This window comes from Ruditapes philippinarum, unplaced genomic scaffold (genome assembly GCF_026571515.1).
Source record: "Ruditapes philippinarum isolate M1 unplaced genomic scaffold, ASM2657151v2 ctg470_1_1_1_1, whole genome shotgun sequence".
Classification (NCBI taxonomy): Eukaryota; Metazoa; Mollusca; class Bivalvia; order Venerida; family Veneridae; genus Ruditapes; species Ruditapes philippinarum.
In genome coordinates, this window is record NW_026857845.1 from 28,389 (window position 1) to 53,592 (window position 25,204).

The 25,204-nt window shown below is 32.6% G+C and overlaps 1 protein-coding gene across 2 annotated transcripts in view; it reads left to right on the forward strand.

Moving 5' to 3' along the window:
- Nucleotides 1-25,204, forward strand: part of LOC132751217 (jouberin-like) — a 37,539-nt gene extending 12,335 nt beyond the window's left edge. The window contains exons 9-35 of one of the 2 annotated variants that reach the window (XM_060741361.1): nucleotides 310-752; nucleotides 1,739-1,814; nucleotides 2,089-2,284; nucleotides 3,253-3,348; nucleotides 4,193-4,286; nucleotides 5,063-5,140; nucleotides 5,700-5,801; nucleotides 6,400-6,525; nucleotides 7,162-7,223; nucleotides 7,992-8,181; nucleotides 9,055-9,170; nucleotides 9,807-9,975; nucleotides 10,689-10,830; nucleotides 11,552-11,604; nucleotides 12,583-12,677; nucleotides 13,290-13,423; nucleotides 13,776-13,916; nucleotides 16,745-16,817; nucleotides 17,105-17,222; nucleotides 17,982-18,011; nucleotides 19,178-19,300; nucleotides 20,231-20,360; nucleotides 21,032-21,099; nucleotides 21,808-21,876; nucleotides 22,226-22,388; nucleotides 24,065-24,221; nucleotides 24,808-25,204. In XM_060741361.1, the coding sequence (XP_060597344.1) occupies nucleotides 310-752; nucleotides 1,739-1,814; nucleotides 2,089-2,284; nucleotides 3,253-3,348; nucleotides 4,193-4,286; nucleotides 5,063-5,140; nucleotides 5,700-5,801; nucleotides 6,400-6,525; nucleotides 7,162-7,223; nucleotides 7,992-8,181; nucleotides 9,055-9,170; nucleotides 9,807-9,975; nucleotides 10,689-10,830; nucleotides 11,552-11,604; nucleotides 12,583-12,677; nucleotides 13,290-13,423; nucleotides 13,776-13,916; nucleotides 16,745-16,817; nucleotides 17,105-17,222; nucleotides 17,982-18,011; nucleotides 19,178-19,300; nucleotides 20,231-20,360; nucleotides 21,032-21,099; nucleotides 21,808-21,876; nucleotides 22,226-22,388; nucleotides 24,065-24,221; nucleotides 24,808-24,955 (3,392 nt within the window). In that variant the 3' untranslated portion in view covers nucleotides 24,956-25,204. The remainder of the gene's footprint in view (nucleotides 1-309; nucleotides 753-1,738; nucleotides 1,815-2,088; nucleotides 2,285-3,252; nucleotides 3,349-4,192; nucleotides 4,287-5,062; nucleotides 5,141-5,699; nucleotides 5,802-6,399; nucleotides 6,526-7,161; nucleotides 7,224-7,991; nucleotides 8,182-9,054; nucleotides 9,171-9,806; nucleotides 9,976-10,688; nucleotides 10,831-11,551; nucleotides 11,605-12,582; nucleotides 12,678-13,289; nucleotides 13,424-13,775; nucleotides 13,917-16,744; nucleotides 16,818-17,104; nucleotides 17,223-17,981; nucleotides 18,012-19,177; nucleotides 19,301-20,230; nucleotides 20,361-21,031; nucleotides 21,100-21,807; nucleotides 21,877-22,225; nucleotides 22,389-24,064; nucleotides 24,222-24,807) is intronic. The other variant, XM_060741362.1, reaches the window with a different exon arrangement.

Sequence of the window (25,204 nt, forward strand, 5' to 3'; positions counted from 1 at the left end):
TTGTGTTTGAAAGAACGCAGGGAAGGTCACCCGAGGTCTACCTCCACCAGTAATACTGGAATGTCGCCATAATGTTAAGAGTTAATACACATACGTAGGTATTTGACTTGTCAGAGAACTTAGTCTGTATAAGATTTATGTCTAATTTTAGCTGATATTTTTGATTTGTATACTCTTGGCTGACTTAACTTCATACTTTCATCTTTATATCCCCAAAATTGATAATGGACAGTTCCAAAAATGTCAGCTAGATAAGTCTATTTAAGAAGTAAAACAGGTTGAATTTTTTTATTATGTGATTAATTGCAGCTGATACTGAAGATGAGGCTGTTATGTCCCCAAGTGAGGAAGTTGTTTCACCAAAGGGAAAAAAGAAAAAGAAGCGAACAGAAGGTGAAACGGATGAAGAAGGTGTACTGTCACCGTCTGAAGAACCTACCTCGCCAAAAGGTAAGAAAGGAAAGAAGAAGAAGAAAGAAGGAGAAACAGACGAAGAAGCTGCCCTTTCCCCTGCAGAAGAACCATTGTCACCTAAAGATGGAAAGAAGAAAAAGAAAAAAAGAAAGACAGAGGAAGAAGCAGTCCTTTCTGCTGCAGAAGAGCCATTGTCACCTAAGGATGGAAAGAAGAAAAAGAAGAAGAAAGGCGAAGGAGAAACAGAAGATGAAGCTCTTTCACCAGGTGAGGAGGTGGAAAGTCCTAGAGTGAAAGGGAAAAAGAAGAAGAAAAAGAAGGATAAAGGAGAAGAAGAGGTATAATATGAATGATTTTATACCTTCATGACTTTTGTTGTTTTCATTCACTCTTTTGTTCAATACTTCTTTATTTATTTGCTATCTAACGATTAATTTGCTAAGTGTATAATGATACCAATGTCTGTGCAGGAACTTGTCTGTGTGTATATATATATATATATTGGCAAAAAGTCATGTCTAGTCCAAGACTTTTTCTTGCACGCATAATTGTATTTCCAAAATCTCGTCCAAGAGATTTTGCCTGTCATGTTAGCATAAAAATGGATATCAGTCAGTAATGTTAGCCATTGATCTGTATGTTTTAATATTCTTGCTTTAGTGATGTAATAAATATGTAAGGGTTGAGATTTTGAATTGTTAATCAGTGTTTTGGATGGATGTCAAAATACTGAGTTTACAGTGAAAGTTTGAAATTCTGTCAATATGACATTGAAGGATTTTGCAGTCAGTTTGCAATGCTTCATAAATATTAAAGTATGCTTTGGAAAGAAATAAGAAAATTGAACTTGCAATTATATTTTCCTCTGTGGAGACAAAGACTTTTTTGTTTACTCTGGCCATCATATGCACACCAATTAACCTTTAATACACACTGTCGTCTTGGTGCAGTATCAGCTTAACTCTTTATATAATTTATAAGGAGTTAACCGGTGACTGCACTAAGGTGATGATACTTAACTGTATATACATAGAAAAAATGAGCCGCGTCACGACAAAACCAACGTAATGTGTTTGCGACCAGCATGGATCCAGACCAGCCTGGGCATCTGCGCAGTCTGATCAGGATCCATGCTTTTCGCTTACCAACTCTTTTACAAGTAGAGAAACTGATAGCGAACAGCATGGTTCCTGATCAGACTGCGGGGATGCACAGGCTGGTCTGGATCCATGCTGGTTGCAAACCCATTATGTTGGTTTTGTCGTGACTCGGCTCAAATGATTATGCCCTTTAAAATGTTAATGTTTTCATGTGTGATTTGAAGGGAGAGAAAGAAGATGAGGAGGAAAAAGAAGAAGAAGCACCTGTTCCAAAAGAAAGAAAGAAGAAGAAAAAGAAAGGTATGTATTAAGAATCAGATTGAAAAATTGTGTCGTGACTCTTTTGTACAGATTAAACTTTAATATTATCCATGGCAAAAAATAACCAGTTAATCTAGTACTCAATCAAAAGGTGATGGCCGAGTATTGGTTAACAAAATTGATACTAGTAATGGAGTGCTGGGTAGAAAAAAAGCTTCACTTCATTTTTTTCTTCATTATATAATTACTGTAAATGTTGTTGAATGTTTTGTGAACATTAAAATGAAATCAGTGTGTGACATGGATATTATAGGTACAGAAGAAGCTGAAACAGTTGAAGAGGAAGAGGCGGGGCCATCTGGTATGGAGGCGGAGGATGAGGGGAGAATTCTAGCTGTTACTATACATAGAACAGACAAGCTCAAAAATGATTTCTACATTATGCATCCAATGGTTAGAGTGCATATAGTAGATGAACTGACAGGAAAATACCTACCTAAACAGCACAAGTATGTATAAGGGTATTTATATTGTTTATGGGAATATTAAACATTGTTGAGTACGATAGTGAATTCTATTGGACAAGTACACAGCTGTCAAACATATATTGGACTATAAGTTCTAGAAACAGTATTGTACTCAACAATATATAATGACATCTTTTTTCACACTACCAGATTGTTGACATTACTGTGTTTCTTCCACTACAATAAGGATTCGATATGATATTTTTTACTTTGAAAATAAAACAAGACTCGCAGAGTGCAACAGTGATTTTATTTGATTTTTTTGGACTCTGAAAATGAAAAACAAGGCCAGTTTGAGTACAATACTGATTTGATATGAATTTTTTGGACCCTGAAAATGAAAACAAGGCCAGTTGAAGTACAATAGTGATTTGATATGGAATTTTTGTATTAGCAAAGTGAAAGCAAGGCAAATCTGTAGATCAGTTCCTCTACTTGTTGCTGCTAAATGTTTGGGTTTATTTATATCCCTCAATGGATAGTTCTAGATCCAAAAGAAGACATGGCCTTCATACAATATTTGGTTGAATATAAGGAAAAATTAACTATTGTCAGGTGCCCTAAATTCGTCCCTGTCTTAGAGTCATTACCCTTATGGTATATGTCGGTTAGTCTCAACATATATCAGTTAAGAAAGTTTTAAACATCAAAGTAAATTAAATGTGTCTGTTGAATTTTTTAAGATACAACCCTTTAATCATTAGAAAATATAGTGTATAAAACTAGCACTGTAAAATGCTTAGGGTAACGAATCATAGCCATTCTTGGATACATTATCTATTAAAATTATTTTTCTAGAATGGAACAACTGGTTTTACATACATGTAGTGTTAGGTGGCTGTGTTGTTGGTTTTGTTTAAATAAGTATTATTTTTTTTAGTATTGATTTAAGGTAAAGAATAATGAGAGTACTGTCAGATATCAATGAATGTTTTCGTTTTTTTTCCCAGGGACCGAGCTGTAACATCGTACTATGAGACCAAGAATGACAACGTGAAACATATTCTTCCAATAATGACAAAACCTTTTGACTTCAAACAAAACAAGTAAGGGGAATCAATTTTGTCAAATTTGTAGTAAAAGTGTACGTGTTACACTGCTATTATACATTTGTATGTATTATTATATTTTGTTATATATCAAAAATGAAATTACTGATTTTGGATGGTTAATTAATTTTCTAAATCAAACTAAAGGAGGTAATACAGTTCTTCATAAGTTTTGGTAATAATGTTAGGATGACAGTTCTAAAGATTTGCTACTTTTTTTTCTTTTTTTTTTCATTTTTGGCAGTCAGTTACATTTCTGATAAAATCTTTTTGTAAGATATAAAGCTATATCATGGTGCCTGTAAAATTTTGTGATCTGCATGGGCCAGAAAACTAATACAAAAATCAATCAAACTTTCCTTTTTTTCCAAAGAATGGTTCATAGGAAAAAAAATCAGTATTTTTCTTGTGAAGTGAACGCTTGTGAATTTCTAATTCTTTAAACATGCAGTGTCACTTTCTGAGAAAATAAAGTACTTTTCTCCCTAGAAGTAGTGGTCTCTACAATTTATCTCCAAAAAGATAATAGAATTTTAAAAAAAAGTTATACAAATTTTTTAAACCCGGACCAACTTTTTAATTGGTTTTCTGTCGCATGCAGATCACTAAAAGTCATATTATCTTGTTACCCTGTATAATGATTTTTTTTTTATTTTTTTTATAAGCAGTAAAATTATGATAATTCTATAATGTTATAGACAATTTTCTATAGAGTTGAAACAAAGAATGTATCCCTTATTAAACATATGAATATTGTACATACAGTATATATTAGACTAGTATATAAATGGATAATTATTTTTGTGTTATATTTGTTAATCAAGTAAAACTATGTTAACAGATCAGTGTTGCCAGTGTGGGAGGAGTTACTGGTGTTCAATGAGAACTTTAATTACTTCATACTTGACAGACCTAAAGTGCTATTGGTTTTTGAGGTTAGTATTTTTCATGCCAAAGCAGCTGTCCGTTTGTTCATTTACAGACATTTTAACCTTGGTTGTAACATGTTAATTCAGTTGGGTAGATCTTTATTAACTGAACATAACTTACCTTAGAAATGAGCTGTGTTTTGACATATAAACACATTTTAGAATTCTGAAAATATCACCATATCTATGTTACTCATTAAGAAATTTTAGAAGAGGTGTGGGCCTTTATGTTTTATTTTATATATCTTATTATATAATGAATATTATATTTTTCTAAATGATTTACCTAGGGCGTAGCCCAAATGTCTTGACTTTCATGACTGTGAGTCATATTTTTGCCAATAAATGATTACATGAAAGGAAACGTTCATATAGCTTATGGAATATACAAGTTAATCTCCACATATGTTTGTCTGAGATCTTCCTTCATTAGTTATGCCAGAGATGAAGATAATGTCTATCTATGTCTCAGGTTATGCTGAAAAATTCACCACACGACTTTTTTGTTGGTGTAGCTTTACCCTTTATCCTGGTGGAACCTGTAGTGACTAGTCTTAGCCAACAGTATACGGAGCCAGGCCAGTCTGAGTATCCATGCATTCTGACAAGGCTGTACAGTGTAAGCTGGCTAACCTTAAATGTTCATCTTAATATCACCAAAACCAATAATGGATGATTCCAAAGATGAGAGCTGGGCAAGTCTATTTACGAAAATCAGCAATTTGCAGGTAAAATAATAAAAGAGAAAAATAGTAATTATTATCTTTTGTAATGTTTTACAGTTGCTGGATTTTGTTAGTATGAATAAAGCTGCACAAACTGATTCAGGATGGCACAGGATTGGCTGGGCTTTCTTAAAGGTAATTTTTATTTTAAGGTGTATTTTTTTTGTCTTTTATAAATGACATTGGGTCATTAAAAGATTTTAAGTTGATTTAATGTGTATTTTTTGGTTGTTTTTTTGTTTTGTCTGTGTGTGTTTTGGGGGGGGGGGTCCACAAACTGTTAGGTTAAATTGGTTATGATACATAAAAATCAGAAATGAAAATTCAGTTTCATAAAAAGTAAGGCTCATTTTCATAAGATTTCATTTTCTTTATTGATTTAATCAAATTGCATTGAATGATGGTTTCATTATTTTCATGTCTATTCAACCATTCAATTATTAAATATGAGAGATAACACATTTTATCCTAAGGGTTGACTGCAAAACAGCAGCAACTTAAATGAAATAATGAAAGACTTACAACAGTCTTGTGGTCAACCCTTGATCTGCAGGTTTATTTTTCTTTTTTAGTTTCATGAAGAAGGAAAATAAACTAGAATTTTATTTTAAGTCAGTGAGCAGTGAGTACATATATTGTCAACAAGTCTTGCTTTTAATTGGTAAAGTAGATAAAGTTCTATATTTCTTTTTAGGTTCTTGGAAACAATAATAAGTTAAATTGTGGATCGAAAGTAAGACTGCAGATATTTGAAGCACCACCCTCAAATCTAAGAAGAAAAGCAGATATGGAGGAGGTAAGAATATGATGACTGGTAGGACATCGGAATTTACCTGTAACATTCAATTAATGCAAAAGAACGGGGCAATCTTTGTATATTTAAGGCAGATTTATGTCTTATCCTTAGGAATAAATGATGTTAATACAATGAATTAAACTAAAACGGGTGAAAGTCAAGTTATCATTTTGCCATAATTCCTTTCCGTTTTGTAATTTACTTTGCATGAATGATAGGTAACTCATATGGTTCAAGGAAATTTCTATAAATATCCATCTGAATTTACCTGTAACATTCAATTTATGAAAAATAGTGGGGCAGTCTTTTCATATGTTAGGCAAATTCATATTTTACCCTTTACATAATTTCAATATCAATTATTGGTAAATCAACATTATAACAGTCAATCTTTTAAGATAATACATGTAGTCAATTCAGTTCAACTTATCAGTATATATAAAGAGACTGTTTAGTCTGACAAAATTATACCACAAACTTATCAATTTTGATATTTTGGTGTTGTCATTCCTGAGTCAGTAAAGAACGATACTTATTTAAAGTAGGGCATTTACATTTCCCAATCAAAAAAATCAGAGTTGAAATATTATATTTACAGGCGTTCCAATGGTGGAAAGAATGTCCAAGGAAGCCATATCCTTCTACTTTATATGTAACACTGAAAGGTATCAGGCCTCCGTTAGAGGTCGAGGCAGTCGAGAGATCTCTGTTTGCTACACAAGAGGTAGACTAATTATTTCATTTGTATTTATGTTCATATCAATTTAACCCTCTCTAACCACGCTAAGTAATGTAAATGAACTTGCCAAAATTTGAATTTGGACAAAACCATTCATCATTTTTATGGAAGATTTCAAAAAATGTACTGACTGAACAGAGATGCTAGCTGATCTTGGTCTGCACTGACGGCATGGGTAGAAGTATGAACCTTCAAAATGGGTTAGATTAGCCCTTACCCTTAGCTTTAAGAGCCAGGTAAGACTGCACAGATGGCAAGCACCTTAAAATATTGATGAAAATTTGTTAGAAGTACACAAGCATTAACACCGGATGCATTGCTCTTTTCATATTTTTATGTCCTACAGCTCCTAAATCTTTAATGGACTGTTTCAAACTCAAAGTTGGGCATATCCATTACACAATTTAAGAAGGCTTGGGGTTAAATGAAAATGCTTCAAGCAATGTAACCCTTAGTCAAGTATTGTATACATTTCATATGAAATTTAATGCTTGTTGCTTTTAATATTACCTTTGTTCTATTCAGTTTGATTGAGTAAATGTTCCCATAAAGTATAAACTTATTTAGTGTGTGAGGATTTAGCTGTTACAAAATTTGAACTTTTTGGCTTGATGTTTCTAGGAAAGGGGAAGAATGACCTTTGAAGAATTGAAGAAAACAGTCAAATGGACTGGTGGTAAAAAGTGAGTTTACGGTTATTATTTACATTCTGAGTGATATTGATACAAAGAAATTTAATTGCATGTTTATATATGTCACTATTATTAATTGATATGGAAAATTTGAAGCAGCATGCCTCCAAATTCATGCTTATTTTCATGAAAATTTTTGAAATAATTTAAAAAGGAAAATAAAATGCTTTGTTAAGTGAAAAAAGAAAGTAATTGACCATATTGCAGACCGCACTTAAAATCTACAAAAATTACCAAAAGGAGGTCAGAATGTGTAAAAAATGACCCTTACTGCATTAGACATGCAGTAGAAATATGGTTATAAATACAGTTGGTCGTAAAACCAGTCACTAATTGCATAGAACATGTAAATTATTTCTTGAATTGTGATCACTTTTCTTAAAATCTTAGTACATCGTCCTCAAGGTTGATTTTCAGGAAAACGTTTGGCTCATCTGAAGGGATGCAACTTTAAGAATAATTATTTGAGCAAAATTAGAAAGTTTAGCTTTTCTAAGAGTATTAACATTTTAAGTTTCATGTTTTTGAGGAAAGTGTGTACTTTGTAGATGTGAGATGAGCTTATCGTCTCACAGAAATATTTGTCTCGACAAGTTCACAACAAAGTTATTGTGTCTTAAAGTCTGTCCAAATTATACTCCAGCTTTTACCACAATTAGTTGAATTTTAAGGGTAAGTTTGGAATAGATATATTGGCATAACATACACATTTGTATTATTTGATTAAAAAATAAATGAAAAAAATATTGAATATTTCAGAGAACCTCAACATAAAACCCTATCATCGTGGTCTAGACTGGCTGGCCAGTTTTGTCGTCTGCCAAATGTTCTATCCCACTCATTACCTTCAGCCAAGAAGGGTTGCTATATGTTAAAATTCTCACATGATGGCCGGAGTTTAGCTTGTGCTTGCCAGGGAAAAGATGGTTATCCTATTCTAGTCTACGAGGTATGTGAATGTAATTTATCACATAAACCATGGCACAGGAGTATAATAAACCCATTTAATAAAAATGATATTACACTAGTGTAATAACAATTTGACATGGTGTCATTTGTGTTACATACAAACATTGTGTTAAAGCTTGCTAATATTAGTGTTATACAGTAGGCACGTCAACAAAAAAACATACTCTTTTTAACTGTAAAGTGTTCTTATTTTAGATATGTGATTAAAAGAATATTATATTCGTGTAGATTCAATACTAAATTTACTGAACTCATTGAATAAAACAATACTATGCTCGCCACAGGCTCACATAATATGATTTTATTCAACTTTTGCTATAAAGTTAGTAGTTAACCTACACTCATTCACTATCATCTGTTTAAGACATGCATTTTGAGAAAGGGGAGATAATACATCCTATGCAATAAAAACAAAACCCATTTAGGTAAAGATAGTAGATTTGGTTACATGGTGTCTGACTATGAGTGATAATGAACGCTGCTACATCTCATTTGTCCCTAGAACAGATTTAAGCTGTATTCAGTCTTCAATACTATAAAGTATTTGAATCCATGATGCTGAAGGACAAGAACATAAAATACCAAGTTGAAGTTATGGCTCTCTCCTTTCTCTCATTCAGGATACAAGACTAACTTTCCACGAATTTTAACTCGATGAAAGTATGTATAGGTGACATAAAGAAAAAATTTGAAATCTAGAAATATATAAATTGTAGCCTTTTCTTATCTATTCTGTTGGAATTTTATAATATTTTCTTATAAGTTCCGATCTTTTTTGTCGTTGCTACATACTAACCTTTATTAGAATGGTGTACCCTAGTATCAGGACATGCTCTCCTTTTTTCCTTTCCAGATTCCCTCTGGTACATTAAAGGGCAAGTTCCTTGGACATTTTGGCATTGTATATGATTTAAGTTGGTCAAAACTAGACACACACCTATTGTCAGCATCTTCTGATGGAACAGCCAGGTAAATAACTAAATATGCAGTATGAAGAGTGCCTTCAGTGCCTGGGCAGTTAGGGATGCATAATTTATATCATATCAACCTCTCATAGATGTCCGCTTTAATCACTTTTCATCAATGCTGAGAGATTAAATCATGATGGTGACCTTCATTTTGCACCTGATTTTGCAACTTATGAGTTTTATGCCATCTGTTTTGAAGAAAAAGTCAAGTTAATATGATCGCTGTGACTATGTTGCTTGGTTGTCGTGCAAAAACTATAATGTAGCCAAATACTCTTAATAATGATTTTAAAAGGTTTCAATATGAAACTTGGAATACTTGTCTATCATGACAAGAGACAGTTGTAAGACAAGGGGCATAATTCTGAAAGCTATATTTTTGAGTTATGCCCCTTTTTTAGCTTAGAATTTTTGTCAAAAGTACTTATTTGAACAGACGAGTGTTTACACTGCAAGCGGTGCTTTTGTTATGATAACTTGTTTAACAATAAAGCAAATCTTAAGTACTGACTTGGGTGGCATTCTTTGGTTTTGCTGATCTTTTCGGCTTGAATATATAATTTTTTAATTAGATATTGCTTTTAGGTAAAAATATTTCATGTCTCACTTTATTTATTGCTTGTTTTTTTTTCTCCAGAGTTTGGGATATACAGGCATTTGGTGAAAACCAACAGAAATTATTACCTCATCCAGCATTTGTTTACTGTTCACAATTTCACTCTCGTGTAGAAACTGTAGCAGTGACTGGAGGTTTCGACCAGGTTATACGTGTCTGGGACGTCAGTGATGATGATCATAAAGTTGATGTGAGTGAAACTTACATGTTTTTTTTTTTTTTTAAATGTGAAATTTAAAGTTGCATGCCTCCAGATGAGCCAAATATTTTTAAAAAAAATCAAACTTGAGGAAAAAGATTTTAAGAAAAGAAAAATGATTTAAGATTCAAGTAAATAATTTACATTTTATGTACAAGTAACACCATATCTCTACTGCATGACTAACACAGTAAAGGCTAATTTAGCTTATTTTGACCTCTTATTGGTAATTTATATGTACCTGCATTGTAATGCTTTTTGCACTGTAAAATTTACTTCCTTTGTTCACTTCACAATATTTTACTTTTAAATACAGTTTAAAAATTTACATGAAAATAAGCATGAATCTGAAGGCATGCTGCTTTAAGAATACTAGTCGTTGCATATCATGAAATACCACTGTTTTTTTGCTTGGAAGAATCAAGATTTTTTGTATACAAAATGCATGTAATATTTTATAAAGAATCATTTCTTTGTATTGACACTATTAAGTTGCATAAAAGATAAACATTGCCACAAATTCATAAAAATAATAAATATTAGAATGTTTGTCAGTAGTTTACTAACAGATTATTATATATAGGTAAACTTATTTCTATAAGTTTTTAAGGTAGATGATGCAAAATGATAGCATACATTATAAGAAGAAGGTTGAGTTTTTAAATATCTGTCTTTGATATAAATCTTTGTTTCCATTTCCACAGTTACGGCAGGAACTTGATCATCATGTAGGGTTGGTTAACTCTATATGTTTCTCAGAGGATGGCCAGAAAATGTATTCAGCAGACAGTGTGGGTGTTATTATTATATGGAACTCATTTGTTACAGAGATGCCTTCAAAAAGAGGTAGGATTACGGTCTGTTATGATTAGATTGCATTCTGTTTTTCACATCTGTATTTGATAGTATCTGAGGGGTTGCCTTAAAAGGTTGAGGCATCAGAATTGCAGCCACCATTTATCCCTGCATGATTGTAAGAGGCAACTAAATGGGTTTCGAATTACTTGAGTCAATGTATCTCTTAGCTCCAGCAGTTGAGGTTTTGAATCAAGGTGTTGCTTTAAGTTTGTAACTCCTGAGGTTAGCTAAAATCATCTTATCAGTTTCCACTCTTTATGACATAAATTGTGTTGGTGGGCCATAAAACCAAACAAAACAAAATAAAAAAATTTAATAGTGTTTGTGACCTTTTTTCGTGAAACTTTATGCAAAAAGTGAAGAAAAAAAAATTCATTTTTGCTGAATTATTATGTTTGAAGAAGAACTCAAATCAAGATAAAAATCATTTAGATTAAGACTTATACAGAGTAAAAATACAAAAACTTTAACTTAAATTACTAAATTACCATCAGTACAAAGCCGGCATGCCTGTATATGAAGTTAAATGTGTTGGGAATTTTATTTCTGCAAGCCAACAGATATTTCATAAATGTACTCTCTATTATTTGAATCAGACCAATGATATTTAGAAGTGTTAATTTTAAAAGCAACTTTAAAAGAATAGGAAGAATGGTTGTCCCAGTCCCTCTGATTTGTTTATGTAACAGAATTATGATTTGTTTTACAGGTGTGGCAAGAGATTGGACTTTGTTTGCAAAAATTGAAGATGCCGACATGAAGGTATATTTTGATCAACATTTTTTGTTTTACAAATCAAATGTGCCATTTAATCATGGTCTGCACTGTTCGATAATCAATAAATAAATAAGTAAAAATTGTCATAACCAATATATTTTGAAATTTACCAAAAAAAATTATGAATGGTTTTATCGAGATTGAAAGATTGACAAGTCCATTTAAGATATTTAGGGTTGCAAGGGGCAAAGTTTGAAAAGTTGTGACCTAAAAAGTGTTAGTATGACTTAAATCCTTTCCTTTCTCTTCCAAAAATAAAAGATCTTTTCACCTTACATCTCTATTTAGGTAATCAGCATACATCAAACAAATACCAACATGTAATGTAGAAGAACATATTTTCATCATATATCCTGTTTATATCGTCTGTGACTAAATAGCCTTGGCCAAAGTTTAAGTAAATAAATGTACGATGTATTTCAACTTCTATTTGCAAAGAAATATATAGGTAAATTAACTTTTTAATTTTTTACTTACATTTTTAGCTTTGTAAGACATGACAGTAAAATAAAACAATGTAAGATAATAAATTTGTGATAACATGTGAATATGTATTTATTAAAGGAACCCCACTGAGGTTTATTGACATGCAGGGACTGAAAATTTTTTTTTTCAAGATTTTGGTATAAATGAATGTAGGTCTTGATCAATAACTTGAGTACAAAATTTCAAGTTATTTAATCACTCTTTTTACCAGGGATAATCAATTTTATTGTGCACATTGACAAGAGTTGCAATACTTTTCACTTAAATCAGCCCTAAAATCATATCAAAATTTGTTATCAATTCCATTCAAAGTATATTATCTGTTGCTTAGTTTTCCATTTTAAATGAGCCAGATGACTTATGAAAAAAGATCAGTTTTAAAATTTTAGGCTTTTCAACCTCAGTGGAGTTCCTTTAAGAGATCAGTGTGAAAATGAATGATATAGTAATATTAATTGTAAAGTTACTTTTTTCCAGGGCACAGCAATAAATCATATTGTCTTACATCCGAGAGAGCGCCGTCTGCTTGTACACTGTAGAGATAATATCCTCCGAATGTTTGATCTTAGAATGTAAGTTATTCTCAGACAAAAATATATTTTCAATCCATGTATTCATTATGAATATGCTCTTTCATTTTATACCATAAATAAAAAAAAAAGAGTGAATTTTTATCTCTCACAAATCAGACTGGTGTTTTCTTTAGTTTAACGCATTCTGTAAATTTCATCTGGCATTCGGGCTGACAGTTCCTTGCTTCAAAATAACATCACGAAAGTAATGGCAGAAACCCAGCAAACCTCGTTACCACTCATTGGGCAGCTACCCTCGGGACAGATATTCAGATCTAAACAGCAACAATGGTCCAACCTGATCGGAACCAAAACATAATGACACATATTTTCAATATTTAATTGTTACAGTCACTGTTCCTGTTGCTGTCTGCAAACTTGATATAGTTATTCCAGTCAAAAACTGATGAATTTCTACTCTGGCATATATAATTTCAGGACAGCCAAACATTTATATACAATTTAGTTACGACTTTATTTTTCCAGACAACAAATGAAAAATTCATTACTTTTAGATGCCAGTAAATTTATGAATGTTCTTTGTCACTCTGCAATAGTTGAATTGAAAAACACTCTTACCAGAGTGTTGATTTTTCATTTACTATTTTCCAGTCAACGAGTGATGCAGAAATACATTGGTGCTTTGAATTTCCGGGAGCAGATCCGCAGTGATATAACCCCATGTGGTTCTTTTGTGTTTTCTGGTAGTGAAGATAACTATGCATACGTCTGGAACACTGATACAGGTCTGGTGCTGTATATTTTATACACAATATAAATGTATACCATTGTAAAGAATTTTATCATTGTGATGAAGCTATTTAGCAAATTGGTAAAAGGACCAGATTTGTGTACCCTTTGATGTATGTATGTGCCAATAACTTGCATGCAAAATTTCAGATCATTAGCTAACTACGCTTTTCCAGAGTAATTATCTTTATAAGGGCGAAATAAATGTTCTTTTTTCAAAATGAAAGAAAGAAATAAATTTAATTTAAAGTCCTAAGTAATGAATGAATATATAACATATGCATTTTTTGCATATACTTGGATAGGATAATTCTACTTTTTGCACTGTTTCCTTTTTCTTTTGTAAAGGTGATCAAGTTTTGATGTATTCTGAGTTAAACTACCAGAACCCTGTAACAGACGTCTGCTATCATCCTCGAGATCACATGGTGGCTTTTTGTTCCCTGGGAGAAAATCACCCCATTCTGATATACAGCTACGATCCTGCTAGTAAGTTAATCACTCATAAAGAGCTGTTTTCTTCACTCTATTTAAAATTGTTTCGTTAAAGCACCCTTCAGCTTTTTTTTTTGTTAGAAAAACATTTCTATGCTGTTTCATACTAAGTATTTCAGTAATATTACATAGGAAAAGTGCATCATATCACTGTTAAGCCTTCTATAAAACAGAGTCCTAGAGCTGTTTATAGCGCGCATTGAGGTTTGTTTCTAGAAATAGAGGATCATCTGCTTTACTTATTAACATATATAGAGAGAGCGAAACGGTAAATTAGAGGTATTGAGGGGAATCCTTATTGTTTATGTATTTTATCGATGACAAATTTCATTTTACACCTTATTAGTCCCCTACCGGTTTAACCGGAGGGGACTTTAGGTTTACCCTCTGTCCATCTGTCTGTCTGACAAACCAGAGCTACATTATGGGGTTTGGTCTATTGTTCTTATAACAATAGATGTCTTTGATGTCATTCATTCCGCTACTCTTGTGGGGTTATTTTCTGCATTGTGGGGTTAAAAAGAACAAAAGAAATAACAAAAGAAAACCCCATAATGTAGCTCTGGTAAGGACGTCTGTCTGTCCTTCCGTCCGTCAGTCAGTCCGTCCGTCCACAAAACTTGATCCCACGATAACGCAAAAAGTACTGAAAATATTTTTATGAAACTTGATATATGGATAGATGGCAGTATGGAGATTATGCACGTCTTTTTCTTTTGTTCCTATGTTGAAAATTCTGGTTGCTATGACAACAAATAGTCTGAAAAGATGGCAAATTTAACACATAAACTGGATCCAGTGATAACTCAAAAAGTACTGAAAATATTTTTATGAAACTTGAAATATGGGTAGATAGCAGTCTGGAGATTATGCACATCTTTTTCTTTTCTTCCTATGTTGAAAATTCTGGTTGCTATGGCAACAAATAATCTGAAAATATATGAAATATGGGTAGATGGCAGTCTGGAGATTATGCACATCTTTTTCTTTTCTTCCTATGTTGAAAATTCTGGTTGCTATGGCAACAAATAGCCTGAATTTCAAGATTTCTGATTTAATTTTTTCAGCTTTTTCAGTATAAGTTCTTTATTTCTTAAGGTGTTTACTTCAAACTTTAAATATCAGTTTCTGGTCATCAACCACATCATATGTGACAAGGTTTACAACTCTAGCACAAAAATTATCAGTATTACCTCCCTTGAACTTAGAACTTTTATGAAAAGAAAATGTCTTTTTTAAATAACTTCTTTATTTCCTAATGTATCTACTTCAAACTTCATATATATGTTTCTTATTATCACTCAACATTTTTGAGAAGGTTAAATACTCTAGCAAGACTATTACCAGAATTATGTCCCCCTTGAACTTAGATTTTTTTCGAGAAATTGGTACTTTTTACTCCAACTTCTTCATTTCTTATACGATTTACTTTAAAATCCCACATCGTAATAATATGACAAGGTTGTATAAACATAATTTCCTTACTAGGCAGGGAAACTTAACACATTACTGTGATATAGACAAACTTTGAACTCAAAAGATTTAAGTTCATTCACGTCATTCATTCACTGGTAAAATTGAATGGCCAAAGGCCCATCAGAATGTTGCAGGGGTTCTAACCGGTAGGGGACTTATGGATTGCTTGCAATACTATGATAATTGCTTGTTTCTTTTGATTTGGCAATTATGTGAAACAATTTATTTAAAAGTAACATATTTAATCTTTAGATTAAGGCTGAAGGCTGTTTTAATAGCATTGCTTGAATTTTGAATGATTTGCTTTTGCAACCACTATAGACCCAGGGTAACCTACACTTCCGTGCAGTCTGACCAGGCTTTATATTATTGGCCAGTGAGTAAGCCAGTGCTAGGGATGTGGAGGAAGCTTGAAGTTTCCACTACCGTCCATGAACAGTTTCAGTCAAATCGAGCCTGTAACATATTCTATTTTGTCATTTTGAAGTTTTTTAGGAATTATTTTTTTTATTACATGCTTTTCGGTGGTTTATAGAAGTATATCAGTGAAATAAAAACTGATAATTTCACTGTTTTAAACAGTAAAATTATCAATTTGATAATTTCACTGTTTTGAATATTTGAGCCTGTTACGTTGTTTCAGTGAAATTCAAGCATTCACAGTACTGGAAACCAAGTTAATGATGTGACATTGTAAATGAAGTTACGTTGCATTATGATTTGGCACCCTTTTCATTTAGTACAAGGTTAAAATGTCTTTTTAAACGTTTCTTTGCATATAATAAAAAGAAAATTTGTTTAGTTTATGTAAGATAGAAATATATTTCACCTAGTGAACGCCAAAAGTTCATATTTCACTCGTGGCTGCGCCACTGGTGAAATATACCTTTTGGTGCTACCTCGGTCAAATATATTCCAATTTTACACTGAACAAAACAAATATCCTCTATATCTATTTTATCTTTATATCCCTTTAATTGGTAATGAACAGTTCCAAAAACGGAAGTTGGTTTAGTCCATTTTAGAAATTAAGCAGGTTAAGGGTAAACAGTGCATGGATGTGCCCTGAAATTATGGTATCTGTTGATTATTATTGTTGAAGGAAGGAAATTTTTTATGATGAACACATTATTAAACCTAAGTTGTTTTTTTTTAATGCTATCACTTAAGTGTGAGAAAACTTATACCTCATAGACCTGAAAGCATTTTTACTTGAGCATAAGCTAAATTGTCTTCATTTAACTAGAAATATTGAGTGTTCTGCTGTCCAGTGATAAAGTTTCTAGTCTCCTGGCCTGGTGCGGGTGAATAACATCTGGGATATAAATCTGTATATTTGTTTTCAGTTGCTCAGTTCGAAGCAGGTCTATCACCGAGAATGATCTCCCCTGTGCCTGCAGATGACGAGGAGAGACTTGGGTAAGTGTTCTTTCTGTCCCAATGTTCGCTTTTATTTATACAGAATTGATTTCAGTTTGATTGTATAGTAAGCTATAAACTTTTTGATGAAATAAAAAGCGCTTGGTTCAAAAGTTGCATTTTTGTAATGAACATTGTGTGTTTCGGTGTATAAGAAATAAGTTTTAAAAGTGACCTGTTAGCGTAGATTACTTTTATGACAAGACCATTTACAAAAATATACCAATATTTTTTAGATTTTAGATTTGTTCTACTTTGACAATGTTTTATGTGTATAATTTTATCAGACGGACCTCTACATTACAAGAAGAGTTGGCCACAAAAGGTGTTCTAACAAAAGAGGAGTTTGAACTACACAATACAAATAGATACGATAAAGTGATGAAAACCCTAAATAAAGTGACGGTAAGTTGATTTGACCTCAGCACCTGACTTACCCCTCATTCTCAATTGGCTTAAAAACATCCTTTGAAAATATAAACCAATGCTAAATTGTTGTGTAGTTTTTGCAAGTGAAAGTCCATTTATCAACGGTCATCAAGCACACATGATACATTTAAGATACAGTACTTTATGGTTTAATGTATGGTTTAATTCCTATAGCAAATGAAATTATTTGTATGGAAATCTCTTTTCACTAATGATTATCATTTTGTTTTTGTTTTTTTAATTTGAACATTTATTTTTTTAGTTTAATCAACAATTTCCCTTCTCATATTCTGTAAGCTTTGAAGCATTTAAGGGATAAAGATGAACTTTGAATGAATGGACACATTAAAGGGGGATATCTAAAGCATCTCAGGATCAAAAAGCATTGTCTGTGTTGAAAAATGTGTTAATGGCATCCCTATAACTCTTAACTGGATAAGTACCTCTGTGATAAAATAGTTTTACTTTAAAAATCGCTGTGTATTGGTTTGAATCATATTAAAAATGCTGATATTTTTTTTTCTGAGGAAGCTATCCAGCTAGGTTTGATTCTAACAAGGTACTGTTGCTATAGAAATTGTATTGAGGAACATTCCAGGTTGTCTCTTTCCAAATATAACAACAAAGTTGCCATATGACCTTGACATTGTTAGATTGGCTTAAAACCCAATTCATACAAAAAATGCATATTAAATTTGTCAGGATATATCTATTTGCTTGTGTTTGCAATTTTAGGAATTTTATACGGATATACATAAGAAAATGGTAGAGTATTCTGTTATAGTAGCGGGGAAAAAACAGTTATTGTTGTAAACCAAGTTTGTGTTGAGAATTGTTATTTCACCTTTATTATTGTTATTATTATTATTATTATTATTATTATTATTATTATTATTATTATTATTATCAGATTTTGGGATGAGATGGAAAAGCAAAGTTTTGTTGTTAAGTTGATCTGATATCACAAAATTAATCTAATATGATACAATTTTCATGATTGTTAAAGGAACTACACTGAGGTCCAAAAGCCTAAAAATGAAGTTTTAAATTCTTACATAGACCAACTTGGACACATAAACATGAAAATACGGAAAATGTTTTTCAGTTTTGTGTAATTTTTGTGTCGCCTCTACGGAGTATAAGGCGACACATGTGATCACTTATCACTCTTGTTCACAGTTAGAATAATTATTATGGAAGAACAGTTTGAGTGAATGATCTGAAATTTTGCACACAAGTTAATGATGTAGGCTTACATCAAATAGAACACTTATCTCGGAAAATTACTTCCAGCACCGTCATGTCAAAAAACCTCAGTGGAGTCCCTTTAATTTGGCTGTAATTTTTTTCAGATATTTTTTATAAAATGGAAAAATAAAGAAATTAGTAAATTTGAATTAAAAAAAAAAGGATATAAATTGCAGAAAATGCTTTATCACAGGATTCTGTTTTCTATCTTGTTACCAATTTTTGATTGTTATCAGGTTTATTTAAATTCTGTTTCTAGCATCTAACATGTCACCTGTATGAAAAATTAATTTATGTACAAGTATATTTTATCACTATTGTCATGTATAAAATCCACTATTCAACATGCTTATTGTTAGCTTTTCAATGAAAAAAGTTTGTTTTTTTACTGTAAACAGTTCATATATTTTGTACAAAAGTACTACAATGTATATGATAAAAAAAAAAGATATATATATTTGTGAAGCTTCAGTACTAAATTTATTGAACAGGTTGAATAAGATACTATTATGCTTGCGCGAGAGGCTCACATAATAAAATTTTATTCATTTACAAGATGTTCAATAAATTCTGTATTGAACCTACACTTATTCAGTATACTCCATATGGTCATACTTGTTGTATATTTTATGTTGTAATCAAAGCACTGCATGATTATCTCACGATCGTAATTTTTTGTTCAGGCACAAATGACATCGACACCTACACTAGATTTACCAGGAATGGCTGCAATGTCACCGCGTAGCACTATGATGACAATGGGAAGTACCGGTTACGATATGTACGGTACTACACCCAGATCTATGGTATGCTTTCTGTTTATGTCAATTTAAAAAGCCTGGCTAAATTTGTGTGATGGATTATGGATCTGTAAACATTAATACATTTAGAAGTGTCCATCCTAAGCTAATTTTGAGGTTTCTAGTTTCAAAATTTGAAAATTTTTGGTAACATGGTACAAATTGGTAAGATTTGCCTAATGTGCAGTCTTACTGCACTGCTTTCCAGCCAAAAATTTCTAACATCTGCCAACATGGTAATAAATCAGTCATTTCCGGAACATTATTTTTCACAATCTTCGGTATTCAATAACTTTTAACTGTTTATAACTGGAATTTATTACAAAGTGATAAAGGATGAGTGATTGTAAATAGTCTAATGCCCAAGATTTTGAAGGAAAAAAAACTTTCCAGAAATAACCAATTTGCTGATATTGGGGGATGTAAGATTTTTTTGGCTGGAAAGCATTACAGAATGGGTCAGCTTCATGTAGTAAGCAAACAGAAATTACATAGTGGGTCATCTTTTTATTTACAACCATAGATTGCACAAGACTCTAGACTCGGTCATTTTTTGACGAAGTTTTAGTGTGAAATATTTACATGTATTTACTAAATAATTATATATTTTGAATGTTTTTCAATGTTGACCATTTCTTGGCTTTTATCGATTGATGTCAGATATAGAGTCTAATGGCCATTGGTCTCTCACTACTGATTCAGAAACCATGTTGGATTATTAGACAGTCACTTGTGGAGAAATTGGTAATTACTGGTTAATTACCCAGGAAAGCCAAGTAGGTGAATTTACAGCCAATGTATGGCCAAAATAAATGTGTTAAAATCAGTATAAAAACCAAAAATAAACAATTGATTCTTTATCATTGTAAACTATGCAAGTTAAACCCTTCTTATGAATGCCAATTGTTAATCATTGATAAATATATTCACACACAGACTGGCAGTCCAACAATGTTCAGTCCTCATGCACCGAGGTCAATGTCTTCAGTGATGCAACATCAGCAGTTTGCCTCACAGAACATGTATATGAAGGGTGTTGACTCATGGAGACCTACATTCAGTGAAGGTAATTGAGCCGTGCCATGACAAAACCAACATAGTATGTTTGCATCCACGCAGTCTGATAAGGATCCATGCTGTTCGCTTACCAACCCTATTACAAGTAGAGAAACTGATAGCGAACAGCATGGATCATGATCAGACTGCGCGGATGCGCAGGCTGGTCTGGATAAACCATGCTGGTCACAAAAGCACTATGTTGGTTTTGTCATGGCGCGGCTCATATATAAACAGTCATACTTCTCCGACCCACCACTTGCAGATAAAAACCGCACATTCAGAAACTTGTCATTTAAAACCAGCATTGATTTATCATAACAAGAAATTACTCATTTTAAGAGATCACTTCTTAATAAAGAGATACCCTTCAAGTGAAGATTTTTTTTCAGAAAGCTTTTTCTTCACTGCTAGAACAGTTATTTAATCCTAAAATCCCACGAGGGACTTTCAGATGGAACTTTTCATTTGAGGAAACTATTTAATTAAAATGTAGAAAATTGGTGGTTATACTTGGGTTGAATATTTTGATTGAAGTAGGAATGATCATGTTGTACATTTAATTGTCGATATTATATTGCCGTTTTTTTTTCTTTTCTACATTTATGAGAGGGTAAAATGATACTGCTATAAATGTTTTTCTGTGTATGATAGTTTTGTTTTGATCTTTAATTCCAACAGTAGGACGTCATGGCAGAAGTACAAGTCCTGTACAGTTTGGACGAACGCCACAGTTGAATATGACAGCCGTAAGTTGTAATTTTAGCATTTTATCAATGAAGGGCATTGCTTACTGTAGAAAGATTAAAATTTGAGTAAAGCTAAAAAATAGACTCCAGTATGACTTGATATCCAAGAGAAAGACCTTACCCTGGGTTTGAATCCTGTCAAGAACTTTGGATTCTATCATGTGAAGAAACTATCCAGCTATCTTATGGAAGGTCAGTGGTTCTACTTAGGGGCTTCTTAGATCTTCCACCAGTAAAGCTGGAAAGTCATGACCTTTACTGTGTTGATGTGACTTAAAATCTAACAAAAGAAGAAAATAGACTAACAAAAATAGAAAATAGACAACTTTAGATAATCATTCAATAGCTAAAGAGTAACATTCTGCCTAAGAAAATAATTATCTTGCCTCTTGAGCAACCTAATTAACACTACATTTAGGTTGATTGTTCTTCTCCTATGCTATATAGAGGGAATCAAATTGACAATTTGAAAGGTTGATCTTCATTTACATGAATTTCTTTTATGTAATCCCCTGTCCACTGTTATATTACTTAGTCTACTGAGCAATGTAGCTTTACATGAAATTGTATAAAGATAAATAAATTCAACATTTGAAAATGCATCTGTTTTGTTGTATGTACTAAGAAAATACAGAATTCAAGTAATTCTAAAGTGTCATGTAATTTCTGCCTAGAATATTACTTCTACTGTTATATATATATTTACAGTCTCAACAAGGAAAGGCACAGTTTAACTTCCAGGCAGCTCCTGGTAAAAGTCGAGGAAAACAAGAAAAGGTATGTCTTTAATCTGGGTAACAAATAAACTCCTTTCTACTTTTGGATTGTATGAATTTAGAAAGCTGAAGTGCATGCCTTCCCCTAAAATTAAGCAATGATGGGCACTTAAGGGCTTCCTCCATCAGTTTATCTGGAAATTTTCAGTTTTTGTGTGATTTTTTGTACTGGTCTTATTTGAAAGACAACCTGATATTTTTTATTTTTTTTAATTCGAATTCATTTACAAATTAAGAAGAAAAAAAACACAACCAAATAGAAATTTTTTAGAAATTAAAATTCTAACCCTGGTAAAGAAAAAACTGACTACATATTTATAATTATGTAAATTTTATTTATTAATTTACAGGTATATGTGTTGTACGACTACAAGGCCCAGAGATCCGACGAGCTGGATATATTTGCCGGTGATGAGATTTTGGTTCTGTACAAGGATACAGAGAATTGGTGGATGGGAGAACTCTCTGACGGTAGACAGGGCTTCTTCCCGTCCAATTACGTCACTCAGGATGGTATGTTTAGTTTAGTAATTGTTTCTTCTTTCATTCTGTAACAGCCTTGATTTGATTTTTTTTAGCTCATCTGTCACAAAGTGACAGGGTGAGCTTTTGTGATCGCTGTCTGTCCGGCGTCCGTCCGTCCGTAAACTGTTACTTTAAATGACATCTCCTCATAAACCACTAAGCCAATTTCATCCAAACTTCACAGGAATGTTCCTTTGGTGGTCACCTTTAAAAATTGTTCAAAGAATTTAATTCCATGCAGAACTCTGGTTGCCATGGCAACCGAAAGAAAAAACTTTAAATATCTTCTTTTAAAAAAACGTAAGAGCTACAGCTTAGATATTTTGCATGAAACATCTTCTAGTGACTGTCTACCAAGTTTGTTCACATAAAAGCCCTGGGGTCAAAATTGGCCCCACCCCAGGGGGTCATTGATTTTCCCTATACGCATATAGTAAAAACTTAAAAAATCTTCTTTTAAAGAACCCAAAGAGCTAGAGCTAAGATATTTAGCATGAAACATCTTCTAATGAGTGTCTATCAAGTTTGTTCAAATAAAAGCCCTGGGGTCAAAATTGGCCCCGCTCTAGGGGGTCATTGATTTTCCTTATATGCATATAGTAAAAACTTAAAAAATCTTCTTTTAAAGAACTCAAAGAGCTAGAGCTAAGATATTTAGCATGAAACATCTTCTAATGAGTGTCTACCAAGTTTGTTCAAATAAAAGCCCTGGGGTCAAAATTGGCCCCGCCCCGGGGGTCATTGATTTTCCTTATATGTGTATAGCAAAAACTTAAAAATCTTCTTTGAAAAAACTCAAATAGCTTGAGTTTAGATATTAAGCATGAAACATCTTCTAGTAGTTGTCTACTAAGTTTGTTCAAATAAAAGCCCTGGGGTCAAAACTGGCCCGCCCCAGGGGTGTCATTTATTAACTATATGTGTATAGTAAAAACTTAAAAAATCTTCTTTTAAGAAACCCAATGAGCTAGAGCTTAGATGTTTAGCATGAAATTTCTTATGGGTGTCTACCAAGTTTGTTCAAATAAAAGCCCTTGGGTTAAAATTGGCCCTGGGGGGGGGGGGGGAGGGCGCTATATACAGGTGAGCAACTTCAGGGCCATCATGGCCCTCTTGTTTTGGTTTGATGTTTTCAGTTTCAGCCTCTGGTCCTGATAAAAATGAGTAGATAACAATAGTTTAGATCTTGGCCAGACTGCATGTAACAAGCTTGTTCATATATAGATCTTGAATCATTTATTGTTAGAATCAGCGATTCTAATTGCGAAAATTTAGCTGCCAACAAATAAGTTATTTATGAAAGAAAGCCAACCAACCCGTTATTATTCAATTTGGGCAGCCTCACCCATGCTTATAACCAAGTAATTTATTGAAAGATTTCTTGGCCGTTCCTCATAAGTAAAACCATTGAATCATAAGTAATTAATTAATCATACTTAATAAGATAAGGAAAAGCATTTAACAGTATAAACATACACAAATGTTTCCTTATGTGATACATTATTTATCTGTTACCCAAAATGATGTACATGTATGTATATTTTATTACCAGTCTGTTACTATGTTTTACTTTAGGTATATGATTTGTCTGTTACCATATTTAGATTTTCTTACCTAACTGTTGCCATATTTAGATTTTCTTACCAAACTGTTACTATATTTAGATACACTACTAGACAGTCACAGAACTGGGATGACAACTCCTGATGACTCAGATTCTGAGAGCAAAAATCTTACAGCTGTTCGAACGAAGAGCGGAGAGCTGAAGTTTGTCTCAGGGGGTGAAAGCTCTGGAGATGATATGCTCGAGTCAAGTCGAGCGTGAGTATTTTTGTACTCTGGGTTCATTTCCATGTCAAAGGATATATCCCAATAAGAAATCAGTTAGAATGTTTCATTTCTCAAAAACTATCTCTTGGTATAGAGATTTACAGGGGGTGAAGTGTCTTAAGGGCTGAAGTATCTTCAAAATTTGAGGGGTGAAGTGTCTGGGGGGTGAAGTGTCTTGATACCGTTATAGAAGTATAAGCTTCTATAAGCTATTATGATGATGGAAAATGTAATGCATGTTTTTGGGTAGCATTGCAATTACACTTTGGTCATTTGGGTTTTCCCATACAGAAACCTTTGTTGACTTTCCATGTGAGATACAACTTTTATTCTTTTGCAAGTCATGTTTAATTGATGAATAAAGTGTCTTCAATATGTACATTCTTAAAATATATGTATATGCTTGTAATCTGTCTTCTGTATTTGGGTATCATATGCTATTTATATTCTTTTTTATAAGGTGACATATTCATATTTTTAGTTAAAAAGTAGTACATTATTCCATATTAACAATTAGAAATAATGGAATAGAAATTATGGAATGGCAGAAAGTTTAATACTGTTAATAATTTTTTAGACGCAGAAGAAAGAAGCGTAATTCTCAGGACAGCGGGACATTATCAGGGGGCAGTCAGACAAGTGGCGGAGTAAACAGCAAGAAGCCACCGCGTAAGGCGGGCCAGAAAGTACGCATTGATGAAACTAACAACGAATCTATGGCATAGAATTTACTACACATTACTAGTACTGTAATTGATTAATCAATGAAAGTAGTGAAGTTTATGAAAATTTCTACATGCAGCACACAATTCCAAAACAGCACAAATAAAAATCAAAATTTTAAAGTGATCTACTATATTAGTGTTAAATGATACGAAATTGCTTAGTTGGACTGGAAAAGTTACATGGGAATGTTGGACAACATTTACTTTCTGAAAAATGACAGTTGTTGCATAAAAGATTGCAATACTGTA